The sequence below is a fragment of the Equus przewalskii genome, chromosome 1 (genome assembly GCF_037783145.1).
Source record: "Equus przewalskii isolate Varuska chromosome 1, EquPr2, whole genome shotgun sequence".
Taxonomy (NCBI): domain Eukaryota; kingdom Metazoa; phylum Chordata; class Mammalia; order Perissodactyla; family Equidae; genus Equus; species Equus przewalskii.
This window is the reverse complement of record NC_091831.1, coordinates 51,502,629-51,518,436: the sequence shown is the minus strand read 5'-3', so window position 1 is coordinate 51,518,436 and position 15,808 is coordinate 51,502,629. Positions and strand designations below refer to the sequence as shown.

General features: G+C 40.5%; 1 protein-coding gene across 5 annotated transcripts in view; it reads right to left on the bottom strand.

Moving 5' to 3' along the window:
• Nucleotides 1-15,808, bottom strand: part of ARID5B (AT-rich interaction domain 5B) — a 175,651-nt gene that overhangs the window by 19,158 nt on the left and 140,685 nt on the right. For all 5 annotated transcript variants that reach the window (XM_008532588.2, XM_008532580.2, XM_008532595.2 and 2 more), the window contains 2 exons: nt 15,519-15,571; nt 5,931-6,028 (listed from right to left, as the gene is read on the bottom strand). In XM_008532588.2, the coding sequence (XP_008530810.1) occupies nt 5,931-6,028; nt 15,519-15,571 (151 nt within the window). The remainder of the gene's footprint in view (nt 1-5,930; nt 6,029-15,518; nt 15,572-15,808) is intronic.

Sequence of the window (15,808 nt, the reverse complement as noted above, 5' to 3'; positions counted from 1 at the left end):
CTTCTTACCAATTTCAAATGTCATCTTAGGCTATGCTGATGGACGGACACTGCCCACATCCCAAGTACTATATGTCACATCTGGATTAGCTTTGGGTATTCTGAATGACACAAATTGGAGGCATCTACACAAGAGCAAGCAAAACTAGTGAAAGTCCATAAATCATGCTCTGAGGCTTGGTTGAATGGAATAGGAAGGCCTGAAGCGAGAGAGGAGCTTTACCAAGCATATGGAGGCCTGTCACTGGGAAAAGGGAGACACAGAACAAGTCAACCCCAAAAGGCAAGGAGGGGTCCATGGAAAGCCACACAAGGCATTTTGCTCGACATGTGGAAGAGCGTTTAGAGGAAGAGTGCCTTCAACAGTGGCGCTTCTTCCCTGCCCTCTCACGACAGGGTGTTTAAGCAGAGACTGCATTAGCCCAGCAACAAAGATCGTGCTCATGGAACCTGGTAGCCTGTGGGCGCATTGTGCCCACGGGCATGTTTAGTTTAGCTTATGTAAAATATTTTCAGAAATAATGGAGCCAATATTTGTAAGTCAGGTGATTTCATATAAAAATTACCTTGAACACATGGAAGGTCTGGAAGCAAAGAGACTGTACCTGCCTAAGGCAAGAGCGTTGGCTGATCCCACTGCCCCCTCTGGCTGGGCTGCGTGTGCCGGCTTCCCACCTTCCTGCCTGGCCACCTGCCCTCACCTGTGCTACCTGCTCCCATAAACATCTGAGTTTGTGACCACTGGCGTGGGGCTGTGCTTCTCCAATGACCTGGGGAGAAGGACTAGTTTTCTAAATTTCCCATTTGTTGCCCGCTGATACTTTTGTAAAACACCCTAAAAATGAATTACTAGAAAAATGAAATTTTTAAAAAGGCCTACAAAATCCAAGCTCCAATTTTTTATTAGATCGAATGGACATAAAATTATTCTGGCAAATGGGTTTGTAAGTGTACCAATGCTTACTCGCAGTGGCTGTGCCCTGCCCCTCGCGGGCTGGGAGCACACAGTTCACGGATGGGTCACTTGACGGATGGGTCACCTCACTTGAGCGGCATTGGTCTGCAGGACTGTGAAGGGATGGCTCAGATCTAAAATGCTGGGAGCCTGCCTGTGACTTTGTGAACTGTGCACCGATTAACAGCAACGGTATTAAAATGAGCACGAATACGCCAAATCGTGTCCTGGACATGAACAGAACTGTAGCTCACCTTACTTTCCCTTGGCCTTTACCCACAATACGATTAGCTGAGTTCCTGACAACCTGATACATTTTTGGCATTTATCTTAAAGCACATACTTATACTCAAAACATGAACCTCCCACACCCTGCCTTCCACCTTCAGAGAATAAAGGCCGAAGCGCCAGCTGACTGTCACTCGGGTTCTGCCCAAGTGCATCTGGCTTGGGTACAGCTCACCCCAAGCCACTGCAAAGGAAGCTGCCTCAGGATGCGGCATGACAGTCCTGCCCGAGGACTGCTTAAGGGAGAAGCAAAAGGTCAGAATTTGATATTGGGTATTAAGTATGCAAGAAGATGAAGCATAATTGCTCATTTCCCCCCCCCGAACACATACATTTGTCATGATTTTGATTTTCTAAATACTCAGAAAAGCAGATCATAAAGTACTTTTGCCTTAACGCTCCTTTTTAAATCCCTAATAACAACTTCATGTGCACCGCAGAAACAGACTATGTAATTTATTCAGGAAAATTAAAACCAGTAATCTGGTATTCTGTGTAAAGATTTTTTCTCCTTGCATGTGCTTAAAAAACATTTTTTTTAAAAAAAGAAAGCAAATCTGCATGTGAAAACAAAGCCTTTAAAGTGAATTACTATTCCAGAAAATCAAACGAAGAGAATTCCATGAAAGTAATCATTTTCCTTTTTGTTCCTTTACTGATAAAAGAAAGCAATTCGAGGTACCTTGAATAAAGAGTTGGACAAGAAAGCCAATATTCCACTTAGAAGGGTCCTGCCCAGGAGGTAGGCATTTTTTTTTTTTTTTGCATTATAACCTACAGGAACTTTATCTATAAATCCTGAGCAAGAAATGTCCAGAGTAACCACACTTCATAAGCTTCGCTGAGTTTGAGACATCTACATAGCAAGAGTCTTGTGATGGGGAAGCATTAATGCTTTTTATATTGGTGATCATCTGTAACACGAGCAATTAAGTACAGTACTAATGGACTATGGCCAGGAGCCTGGTACTAATATTAAAAACTGACAGAGATGAATAGGTTTGGAAGCAAAACCAGGCTGACAAAGACATTTTTATGAAGTGGCTTAGACCTATTTGATTTAAACCAATCAGAGGCAAGTTTGGACGAGTCAGGCCTTCAGCGACAATGATGCATTCACAGGCATTGTACCATTTCTGCTATGCCTTAAATAAAAACACCCATTGATTCTTTTCAACAACCCGCACTTTCATTATTACACTCATTAATAAACCAAAAGTGCCCAACGAATATACAAGTAACATTTACTGAGGAACTGGCTACATTTTTTCTTGTTGGAAAATGAAAACATTTACTGGAAACATGAACCATGCTGCACGAAGAATAAATCAGTGGATAATGCACAATAGGGCACTCATGTCTTCTTCTTCTAGGAAAGCAAAGCTGGAGGTAGGGATAGGAAAAGAAGTCAGTCTATATTAAAGTGAAGAGAACGAGAGACCAGATGATCCGGCAGTAGAGGGGGAACTCCCATGATTCTGATCTAGTCTGGAAGGCTTAAAAAATTTCCAAAGGCATGTCCAGACTAGATATTTGCCTACAACATCTTGACCCTTCTGAACTCCTTGAACCTTCTTGAAAACATTGGTCCTTCAGCAATCTAGTCATCACCATTTTAATTGTGTTATCACAGCCTATAACTAGCAAGAATGGATGAAATCTGCCATAAGCACGAAACACAGTTGTAGTCAAGAGCTTCAGTCTCTTCTTCGACCAAAATACAATTGTTTCAAGTCCCTGGACAGATCCAAGTGCCCTCTGCCCTTCTCTGGTAGACCCACTGAAGAGAAGTAAGACATCTAGAGCAGTAGTTCCCAGACTTTTCTCCCCACCACAAAACACAGAAGTATGGGTGATTCCTTTGAGGTCATGATTGGTTCAAATGAGTGAGAATGGCATTCCTGTAAGTACAGTCTGATTTAGGAAAAAAAAAAATCAGTTATTTGCAATCCACCCTTCTGTGCTCTGCTTGGTGATGCTGGGACTCTGTAAATTACGTGTCTTTTTTTGTCAGCTGTCTTCCTATTGGGGTTCTCCAAATGGGGCCCTAGCAGGCCAAAGAAGGGGAAAGGGGACCTCCTTCTATTTTGCTTGCTTTTCATTTCAGTGCCATCCCAACAATAACTTAGCAGCAGCAGTTGGTTCCAGCCTCTGGCTTCTTTCAACAATCCCAGAATAGTTTCAGTGCATTTCCTCTGAGGTCTAGCACCAGCCACAGAGCACTGCCTCCTCAGGGCTGAGCCCAGCTCAGCAGGGCTCCTCCTCTGAGCCCCTGAAGTATCAGCACTGGTTGGGTGCCTCTCCCTGGAAGGGATCTGAACCCCAGCTCTGTGAGACTCACTCTCAAACATCTGGGTGGTGATAAGCTAACCCTTTTTCTCTATTCCCTGAGCCCCGGGGAACCTGTGGTTATTACCTCCACATTAACATAGTGCTTCACACCCACACTTGTTTCAGCCAATTCTCCATAGTAAATTCTCTTTGTTAAATACCTAGGGTGGTTTTTATTTTCCTTACTGGATCCTGGCGGATACACTGACCAAACAAACTCTAGATTTAGAAGAGTAAGTGACACAGCTTTTCAAAAAATTTAATCCAGTGGGAGACCAAACCTTTACGAAATATCCAGTCTGCTCCCAAGAATGAGGAGAGAAGAGAAATTAGAAAAAAAATCTTTAACAATGTTCCTTAGTTGCTAAAGTTTGAGGCATCTCTACTAGAATTTTCCAGTGTGACTGATTGAAGGCATTTGGGATTCTGCTACTCCAGGAAGAGGTAAATCATGAAATAAAGTACACAATCTTCAAAAGAATGTATCTTGGCATTTCATTTAAGATTGAGGCTATTTTTATCCACACAACTGCTTAAGTAAATTAAACACATACGTGTGCGCACATGCGCACGTGCACACACACACACTTCTATTAGATCCAATCCTTTTTCCATCTCAAACCTTATTTATTTGTTTTTGACCATGTGATGTTTTGTAATACATTTGATTAATTTTTCATTCTTTAACTAAGTGAGCCAGCTAACAGCTGAGGTACAGTCCTTTATCAAATTTTACTTGCTATCTGGTCCTTTAAGTTTGATGGTTCGGGTGTTGGGGACATTTGCACATGGAGGTAAGGAACGTTCACCATCATAACAGAAGCTATTTGAAAGTGGAGACTGTGTTTCTAATGAAAATGTTCTGATTAAAGCCTTGACTCATAAGTGAAAGAGAAGTCACCTCTGGTACGTTAGATACTATTTACGGAACACCCACATGAGATACCAAAGCTATTTTGTATGAGGATTTCAGTGGTGTACCTGTTATGTTCAGTGAGAAGGTGGGCTTTTGTATTAAATACTGAAATAGCACTCACATTTTAAAAAATTCGTGCGCTATATTGAAAACAATGCTATGAAGAGTAATGATTTGAATTCCTGTCACCAATTTTTAAAAATCCTTCTGGATTATGACACTGTCAAGTAAGGCAATCTCTAGGGAAAACTGGGAATTTTTCATAGGATGCTAAACTCAACTCTGCTTACCATGATTATACCTACAAAAACATTCTAAGTTTCACTGAATGGCCATCCTAAAAGATGCTCTGCATTAAATGCAATACAGATAAAAGTATAATTGACCTCAAAAGAAATATGACTAAGAGTTGATGTGCTGGATGACATTATCCGAAGATGCATTTGTATGACCCAAAGGTGGGTGTTAAGCATCTGGGTTGAAGTTGGAATGGTAACTATGTGAAGAGCAACCATCAACTCTAGCAGTTGTGTTTTACCTTTCAAATGAGCAAGCTGACTGGTCTGTTTGTTCAGCTGACTGTGTCTTGACTTCATCCCATCTGTGGCAGTTATTAAAACACATAGGCACACGCGCACACACGCCTCTACTTGGATCTCACAAGCTCTGAATCTGAAACTAGGGAGCTGAGTCAGTCAACACCTCAGCAGGGAAATACCAGAGATAAGGAAGTTGGTAAGACCTAAACAAATTAAGTATGGGCTTGAAGCACACAACAAGGATAACGCATGAATTTTCTAACTGCTCTTCAATGCTGTGGATAACATAGTCCTAAAGCAAAGAGGAAATATTCCTATGGATACAACCTTCATAATAAGCTAATCTGCCACTGTTTCTTGTTTGCATTATTATCACCTTTCTGAAAGAAGCTGAAATTGTTAGAAAACTAACCCACACAGAACTTGGCAAGAAGGGACTTCCTGGGTCAAAGCATACCCATAGAAGAAAAATACCAAGATGGGAAAAAACAATGCATCTTAGCTGGGGCCAATTTTCTTATTAAAGAAATGATTACTTTTCAATCTTAATACATTCAACGTGAATACATTTCAATGTTAATACAGTTACTTGGTAACTTCATAATAACACTGTAGGCCAATGTTTCCAGAAGTTGAAGGTTCTCACAGTAAATGAACCTACAGAGAACATAGTGAGTAATCTATGCTTGTGGGGAGAAAAAAGTATTGTCGGGCGGGTGGTCACAGGATAAAACCAAACTAAAAGACCATCTAATTTTAGCCCCTGTAACCAGAGACAGCCACGTCCCCTGAAAATCACCAGGCGGTATGCAAGACTTCCTCTTGTCTTATCCTTGACCAGAAGCTGTTCCAATTAACACACTTTGAATGAAGCGAGGACGTTCTAAGAAAGGGTTTCTTACCTTTCGTAATGTCTGCGGGTGCAAGTGGCGGCACTGGTGCTCCCAGGATTACCGCCTAATTCATCATAAATATGTTTCCACTGACGGCGGGCTGTTATCTGAAAAAGTGGCAATGGGAAATTCAATCTCGCATCAGAAGAGATTCACAGAACCAGGATTCAATACATAGGCAACAATCAGAAGAGAACAGTCTGTTCTGGAAATCCAGAAACAGAGAAAGCCAAATGAGTATACAGGGAGACCTACGGTTCTGTAGTGAGATTTCACTTTCAACGCTTTTCTTTACAATAAAAATGAAATTCTGCTTTTGGCTCTATATTTTGTCACCCTTAGTGCATTTTCATCTAAGGCATCTCCCTGGATATTCAGGTCGTTATTGGCTCCCAAGGTCCCAAACTCATACTCTGTTCCTTTCTGTCATGTGATAAAGCATCAAAATAAAATAAGATTTTAGCTAAAATATATTTTAGGACGTCAGTTTAAATGAAATCAGAATAAACACTGGTTGCTTAAGGGATGTGGATACGAGTGGCTGACTACATAGGTAAGAGAGAGGCTTTTCACCAAACCTGCTTTTGTATCTTCTGATTTTTGAACTATGCGACGTGTTGCCTGCTTTAAAAACTAAATAAAATTACTGCACAAATTAATTAACTGATCAAATTATAAGACTGTCAAGTAAGGCAATCTCTAGGGAAAACTGTTTAGTTACAGAATTTACAGTCGTCTTAGGGTATGTTTTTATGCCAGCGCCTCTACCCACCAGAACAAAACCAAAATTTGAAACTGTATATGTCGCAAGCTGTCTATTTTTATTCACTTAGATCAGGAAAATGCGATATCGATCAAAGCCTATGCAAACTAACATATTCCAAAGCTAAGATGCAAGCTACGCCTATTATTGAGTCGGGTGCATAAAAACAAACAGCTTGCAATATACTGAACGGCACACTATGGTCTTGTTTTATTTTTTTTCTTTAATTTTATTTTGGTACGTAAATGAAGATTTTACAAAATAACAGATGCATGATCTGGCAAATGATTAATCTGGGGAAACCACGTCATTTACTGCATCCGAGCAAGTCTAGTGTTTCCTTGAAACTAGGAAAACAGAACAAGTTCTGAGGTCCTTGTGAATGTTTCTAAACAGGGTTACAGGAAAACTCTGTTACTGGAATGTGCAGGGGGCAGGGCGTGGCAGAGGTGCCAGTGGCATTTAATACAATCAGAGCTGCAGGCTTCTTTTGAAAAATACCCGCAGAGCTGCCAGCGGAGTTCACTTAGGGGCTAAAGGCAACAAGCTGGGGGAAAAAATCTCAATTTGCAACCAGGGGCTCTGTAATTGCAATCTAAGGAGGAGGGGAAGGGTGGTTAAATATTATAGGGTAAACGGTACCTTTTCCATTTCAAATAAAAAGAACTCCTTCATTTCCATAAACCCTTCTCAACAGGCCCAAGTTGGTCCTGGAGACAACGTGAGTTTTGCATTGTTCAATTTCCCATGAAGCATTCTTGAACCAAATTGTTTCAATAGTTCTCGGCAGACAGAACCACCTCTTATATCTACTAGCAGCTATAACTAAACTAAAATCCTCCTTTATTTGTAGCTTGGTTTAGATTATAATAAATGGTTTCAAGCCCCTTTCAAAACACTCACAATATCTATTTTGGTAATTATTTTATATTTAATTACAATCTCCCTCTAACCCTTTAAATAATACAATTTCAGGCTGATCTATTCGAGACCTATGCATGAAGGAAGGAGCAGCAGGACCCCCTCCCAAGTGTCTACGTCCTTCCTCAGAGCCCCAAGGATACTGAGACCCCTTGAAACACACCTCCACATGCCCCATCTTCAGAAGAGGTGTGTGGGGAGCCCCGCAGGGCTAGAAAACAGCCAACGTACATCCCTGCAATCACTTCAGAAGGAACCATCACTCCTGTCATTCTTGTATCTCTTGTGTGCACTATATTTCATATTTTATGGAGTTTTCACATCCATGATATCATTTAATCCTCCTATCAGCCTGTGAGGCAGATTATAGAAATCTCATTCACAGATGAAGGGAGTGAGACTCAGAGAGGTTGCACGACTTGCCCAAGACACACAGCAGCAGAATGGCAATGCCGGGACGCATACCAACGTCTTATGGCCCCAAGAGCAGACTTTTTTCCACTACATCAAAGCAGCCTCCTCATCGGAATGACCTGATGATTAGCTCATGCGTGTAGCAGGGTGATAATACAGAACTCTGGGGGCCTTTTGCTCCAAATGAGGCAGGTGACTGTGGGGATCACAGCTTCTGCTACAAGTTCTCAACTTTGAGCTTTGGGTCTCTCACTAGTGGGGAATAGCATAGCTAAGAAGGCAGCAAGAATCTCAGGGGGTGAGTTAGGTTACCAGTACTCTGAGATTTTACTCTTTTAAAGTATCAAGTAAAACTATGGCTGCTTCTACTCTGACCACTTGTGTCTCTAGTTAGAACAGAGGTTCTGTATTATGTTCATCATGGAGTCATGAATAAGTCCCAGTGATACTGGAATCCATCCATGCACCCACCCATTCATTCACCAAACATTTATTGAACATCTCCCATTGTTACTGGGATGCATCAATAAAAACCAGACCCAACACCCAACACGACTGCATCCTAGTGGGAGATGCCAAAAATAAAGTGCCCAAATATATGAACAAAATAATACAGATTGTGAAAATGTAATGAATCAGAGACCACTGCTGAGGGCTATTTAATGTGTGGAAACTGACCGTGTCCCCCTCCAACAACCTGTCATGTAGACTCAGGAATGCCCTGTCCACCACTTGCCTATCACAGAAATGACAAAACTTCTTTAAGAATAAATAATGCATTATCAAAAGGAAAAAAAAAATCTTCTTCACACTTGGATTGAAACTGTGGCAGCAAGAAGCCAGCATCAAGCATCACTCAATGTTAATAAGCCACGTGCAGCTGGCTAGGGGTCTGTGTTAGCCTCCTGCTAGCAGGTTCTGGTGTTTAAATAGTTTTTACCAGCGAGGGTTCATCTGGAGCAAAGACAAGGGCTGGGCGTTCAAGGAAGTCATCTCTCTGTTTACCGAGCTCCCACTGGCCAGCCTGGATGAATCAGGCCATTTTGAGATATTTTCTTTCCACAGGAAAAGTCATAAAATGTGCTCTTTCCAACTGCTACATGCTTTTAAGTATACAGTTCTCCGGGGTACACATCTCTATTCTTGTGCCCAGATGTGCTTTTAATTCAAACGTTGACCATAAGCTCTAAAGTGAGGAATGTCTAAATCCTCTCATTGTCCAAACCTACAATGGGTCTCAGAGCCCTAAGGAGAGAGGAAAGGACATGAGAACTCCTCCTGGCCCAGCTACTGGGCATCGTGCTCCCACCCACGTAAATCTGCCTTCTGTACCAATATGCTTTTGTCGTGCCTAATTATGCATTTGCTTAAGGTTTTAACGCTATTGTCCAATGTCTTCTCTGCATGAGTGTTAACTTTAAACTCCCATGAGGAGAAAAACTGATGTCTGCCTCCTGGTATCTAGCCTCCAGCCCCATCCAGCTGGAAAGTTTGAGCTAGCCATGGATTGAGTTTGATCAACTGTCTTATTAAGCCTCAGGCCTGCTGGTCCTGTTCACGTTTCAACCTGACCTTCTGTTATTTTAGGTTTTTAAGGATACAAAGAACTTCTGGCTCTTTGTTTCCTAAAGAAAATGGCCAAATTCATCCAAGCAGTTATTTCTCTTGGATTGCGCTTCCCCAGTCATCCCCTTCAAGGTCCTCAACTTAGTTGACAGGAATCCCTGACATCAATCCATCTTCTATGGCTTACCATTACAGGGCACTGTGCCATGTACAGAGGCATGGAGGTGGAAGGGGGAGGATGGAGGGTTGAGGGTCAGGAGATATCAAGAAAAGAAAGAGAGGTGACTGCTTTCAAGAGTTCATAATTTAGCAGGAAGCATAACCCCATAAAATTAATTGTAAAGCAAGAGGAAAAACTGAGCAGACCACACCCAAGCAAAATAAACCCATCTAGGTGTGTGCGATACTTAATCTCACTTTGAAGACACTTGACAGTTACTTCTTTTCCTAGTGTGGGTAAGACCCAAGAAACTGAAAAGCACTCTGTATCTAGCATGTTCATTAAGTTTTCATTGCTTATAAATATAGTGGCTTTCAAACTGCTTTTTAGAAGCCAGGTGGTGTTTTACAGGTGGCCTGAAATGAATTCTCCACAGTGCCCATCCCTTCCAAGAAAACGGGTCCAGTGAGTGGGAAAGGAATCTCTCGCTTCCACAATTTTATTTGATGAAAATATCCTGTCACTTAAAAAAAAAAAAACTTAGAAAACCATTTTCACTCCAGACCTGGTCTTGGAACCTTGATTTCTCTATCTTGGAGGTTGCAGGGATGAAATAATCTTGGAATTTTTGTGGGCTGGTGAGGACAGAGCAATCAGAAATCTTTAAGGACATCAGTGCTTCCAAGGCCTGAGAATGTGTAGGAAATATGAAGTGAAAGGAGAGTTTGCCTGCAAGCAGTGTTGCTCAGGCTGCTCTGAGAAACAGCTTCCTTCTCGGGACACCTTGAGGGCGGACTGAATTCAAGGAAGATGACTTTTTTTTCCTGGTAGTACTCCAGGAACTGGAGCCTTTCAAAACTACATGACATCATCTTTGGCTTCGAGAATTTTGAATTAAGCAAGAGGCTTTGTCTGTCCAGAGAACTAGGGTTAGATTCAGAAGACGTCTTGAGATGATGTCAAAGCCAGTGTCTGATGTCAAAACCTAATCCTTCCAGCAAGAAGACAAGTGACTTCTTCCAGATGAGAAATAATGGTCCCATCTCACCGGTGGGGAGAGACGGGGCTGCTAGCTGACATTCTTAGAAGGCACCAGTTGCATGGTCCTCTGCCTCTAGGATGAGATTTACTCAAGACCCATTTCCCTACTCTACCTTCTCTCCAAATATTGCCTTTGGCTCGCCATCAAATAGTTAGCCAAAGGGAAATCACTTTAGCAAACCACCCTCTACATGCTGCATTCCTGGTAATACCCCAAGCTACTCTGCAAGCTTTAATTGCTTCGCCAGACACTGAAGTGAAGGCCTCTTTAGCTCATCAGCAAAGCTTTATCCAGTTCTGCCTCTTCCACTGTAGGTAACCCATGCTCTAAAACGTTTGGAAAGGGAAGTTGGACATATGACTATAAAGGAAGGGTCCTCACTGCCAACCACTCAAAATGCCAGGATGTTGTTTTTTGGGAAATCAAATCCATTCAATACATTAATGATCTGTAAACCTAAGGATGTAGAGACAAAATATAAATTTATAGCAAAGGCAGAAGAGGCCAAGGAACTGAATATAGCCATTAGTTGAATGCTATAAAGGCTTAAAATAAAACTTTGGCTCTTTTTTTTTTAATTCAATTTGAGGGTTGTGAAGGACTGAAATGAAATAATCCATAATTCGCAATTCAAACCAGAAGGTTTGGAATAGTTTATAACCACAAACAAAAACAAGCCAATTAAGATGGCTTCTTTTTATAACCAAAAGGAATTCCAAAGAGATGTCTTTATCCAATCACAAGTTAACAGCAGAAGAGACACATCTACAAATTTCAAACTCCCAAGTTTTTACTATTACTGAATATTTTCCTCATCCAGACTTCTTGACCCATCTCCTAAGTTCACACATTTTTCTGAAGAGTCAGATAAAACCTCAGCTAGTAGTTAGTATATATGGTAAGGCTCATGATAGGTACGAAGAACTGAGAGAAAAGATGCTACTAATGAAGGTAGGTTATTAGATCCTTTTTCCAAAACATCACCCAAAATATGTGGAAGCATTCCAGATCCAGAAGAGACTGCTGGGAATGGAAGGCATGAAGAATGATCATTTACGAATCTCCTTCCCATGATGCTACAGGAGGTTGAGACAATTGTGCCCCAAATTCTCACAAGTCAGAACTTGAAGAACATCACGATGACCCCATCCAACTCATTTCATCTCCTTGCACCTCAGTTTCTTCATTTGCAGCAGGGCAAGGATCTTTCTCTCCACAAAGGCCAATTTGCAAAAGATCAAAATGTTAGGGCACTACACTTTTTCTCATTCAAAATGAAAATAGCTTATCGAGTCCCAATTTAGATTACCATTTTACCAAATGGAAAAATCCTCACTGGAAACTTTGTGCTGCTTTTCAGCCAAGGAAATGTTAATATTCTGGCATGTTTATTTAGTAATAGCACGAAGACAACTTTCTAATCTTTGATACTTGACTTAGATGGGGGCCACATTTGGAAGCTAATAGCCATGAGGGCCAGCAGCCTAAGTGTTAATAATCATTGTTACCATTAGCTTTGAATTAATATCACCTGGGCAGCTTAAGGAAAAGGATTCTCAAGTCCGCAGACCTAGACTCCACTCCAGAGTTAACATCTCAGTATGGAGGCCTAGACAACTAGTTATACTTTCAAGTTCCCTATTGAAAATCTGAGCCCCAGATCTTGAGTAGCCTTTGGGAACCCCCGATCTAGAATATTCTAAGATCTTTTTTGAGCTCTAATGACAAGTCTACACTTGCTTCTGATATCAGATAATCTCACAGTTAAGTGTTCTCCAGTAACACTATGATGGCAACTTAAGTCATCAGATTTTGGATATTATTCACACATCTCCTGGACTGACTTCAAAACTGAATCCTTACTGAACATCTCAGTTTTATTAGTCAAAATATAATAGGAGTAAAATGGATTTTGTACTCAGGAGGTTCAAAAGCCTAAATGTAGAATGGGACTGGCAAACCTCAGTGCCTACAGGGCCAACAGGTAGTATGAGGCATTTTAAAAAAAAAAGAAGGGAAGAAAGGAAGGGAGAGAGGGGAGAAAGAGGGAGGGAGAGAGGGAAGGAGGTAGGGAGGAAGGAAGGAAAAACCCCACCAATTGGCTTCATCCAGTTTATGGCACCAGATGTAGATTTTATAGTAAGATGGCTATGTAGATTCACTGCCTGAGATGAAAGATGTAGGGTGTTGTGAAGAGTGGCAGGGACCCAGTAAACAATGAGGGAGTTGAAGGGTGAGGGGAGAGAGAAGGAAGAAAAGGACGGTCCCAGAGGTCACCCATCCTTTTGAGGTTTGGCTGAAGAGACATGAAGCTCATAACCAGACAGAAGACAGATGCCAATCTGGTTTTCCATATTCCCCCATCCAAGCCTCTCTCTACTTCACTCCACCTACACACAAAGTGAAGGCAGAATAAGTGGCAAAGCACAGCACTTAGCTTGTTATCAATCTTCCACGTGTCCCCCATGCCCCTGCTGCCTACTGAATAACTCCAGGGCCTAGCATCCAAGGTCTTCCCTAACTTGGCTCCATCCTTCCCTCTAGACTTTCCTTCATGGCCATTTGTCCCAGGCACCTAGTCACTCTACTTTAAGTTACTCAAACTCTCTAGGACCAACTTCATTCTACCTCCACATTTTATTTCCCCATTTGGTTTTCTGTTCTTGGAAGACCATGGTCTTTTACATCTAAACTCTACCCTTTCTCCAAAATTCTGCTCAAATGGCATTAGAGCCATAAGTCTTCCTTCCCTCATCTCTAAATGGGGAAATACTTTACCTGAACAGGGCACTGATCTTTTCCCCCTTTGTCTTATTATTCTAATTACGTCCTCCTCTGGCAGGCTCTGGTAACTGGAACCACTGGTCTAGATACTTTTGCATCTCCCAGAACATCCAACACAATGCTTTATATACGTAAGACACTCTGTAAATATGTGATCAGGTCATTTGCTAATTGTGTGGTCATTCATTCATTTAACAAAAGAATAAATACTATTTGCTCAAAGAGTACTGCAAATTCCCTGAAACTTATCAGAAGTTTCTTTTGTATATTCTGCACCAACTTGCTGCTGCATGAAAAAAAATCTTTGTGAAGATACAGAAGATATGAAAGCAGGACAAGCTGATTCTGTGAAATTTGCTGGCACTCTCCCTATCAGTGAGTAACAAAAAGTTCCTGGGTTTAAAAAGACATTTCATAATGTTGTGCAATATCATGTAACTTATCTGCAGTCACAGTTCATAAAAATGTGTATTTCTGTTCCTAACCATAAAAGTTAAGACTTAAAAGTCTAGATTATGGGGTTGACTCCTAAATTTATGAGACTAACTCTGAATAAGTTATCATCTTTTTCACATGGACAAAAGCTATAATTAGCTCAAGATTTTGCAGAACCTCACAGTGGCAAGGAATCAATCTCCCCATCCTATCAAGAGATCCAACCAAGTGAAAAATTACAGTATTTATTTTTACATAGGGTACTTGATAAAACGAGTATTTTAAGAAAATTCGTGTCTATGAAACGCACATTTTATATGTAGTTCACATGAGTATTGTATTTCCTTATAAACATATATATATAGCCCACATAGTAAATAAATATTTAAAGCTAAATAAACATTTTACAAGCATATTTTCCCACATCAAAGAATTTTTAGTCAGAATTCATAGTAGATATCTCTATAGCAAATACCCAACGATCTGAATCACATAACGCTTGCCATCTTTTCCCATCCCAAGCCCTTGACATCAAACCATTATATTAGTTTGTGGAACAATATGCTCTATCTGGCAAGAAACACTAGTTATTATGTTTGGGCTAAAATGAATTTCATTTTCTTGACTTTGTGTCTCTTACTGTCATTTTACTATGATACAGAGATATCCCAGGTTACTTCATAAGAAAAGAAAAAATAATTTCTTATTCAATTGCAGAAGAAAATGCACAACTTAATCTGATCATTGTGTGGAGAAAATATTTCCAATGATGACATCTTCCCATGTCAATTGATTTTATTACAGATGTCATCTCTGTGCGCTACATTAAGGCAGCTCTTTCTTCTTCTTTCAAGATTTTAATCTGAGTTTGTTGCTTTAATATTTTATTGGTTCAAAATACATGCTGTAAAAATCCGTGGCCATCAAATTTTCCTGTGGGCTAAAAATAACCCATTCCTGTCAGTTAGAATTAGCTGATAAAGAGTGTCAGAGCCTGTTCCGAATAAGTTTGATAACTTCCTGTTTATGCGGCACTGACCCTTGTCTAATAAAGCTTCTTTGCTCTAGAATGAGAGGAGATTCTGCTGTATTCTATTCCTTAATGGCCAATACTGATTACTTTTGAAAGCCTTTAATACATTTCCCATATTAGACATGAACAGATGTCAGGTATGTTGCCAAGGGAAATTTCTTTTATGCAATCTTGGCTGCTTGTACAATAATAGCCCTTTCTCAACATGGGAAAAAATTACAGACCCAACTAATTTCCCTGACAGGGGAGAGTTACATATGTTTTCCACTTGTAGTTTTTACGACAAGTTTACAATTTTGCCAAACCTGGAACTAATTGGGACTGTTTCCAAAAGTGGCCCAATAAACCCCCAAAAGTGTAGAGCCATTTGAAAAGGCAGTCAATGATGGTTTGCTTTTGCATTTTCTCCATTTTGGTCAAAGGGGGGTGGGGGGAGTTAGATTGCAAAATTATTTCATTTAAGTTGCTTAAACACTTACTGTTTCATATCCTCCCAGTTTTTGAGCAGCTTGAAACATAGTCCAAAGGTTAACTGTTAGAGGGACAATAAGTATTTAGATAAGCATTGCATTAACATATTTCCAAGAAATGTCAATTAAAACATTTTGCTGTTCTTTTTTCAATGAGAAAGAGAAAAAAAGAAATATTAACGTACCCCAGAGAGCTATGTCTTAGGAAACAATTTGCCAAAGGGCATTCAACAACAGGATATATTATTACCACTTAAAATATTTCTTAACAAACAGTCACAAATATGGAAATGGTTCTA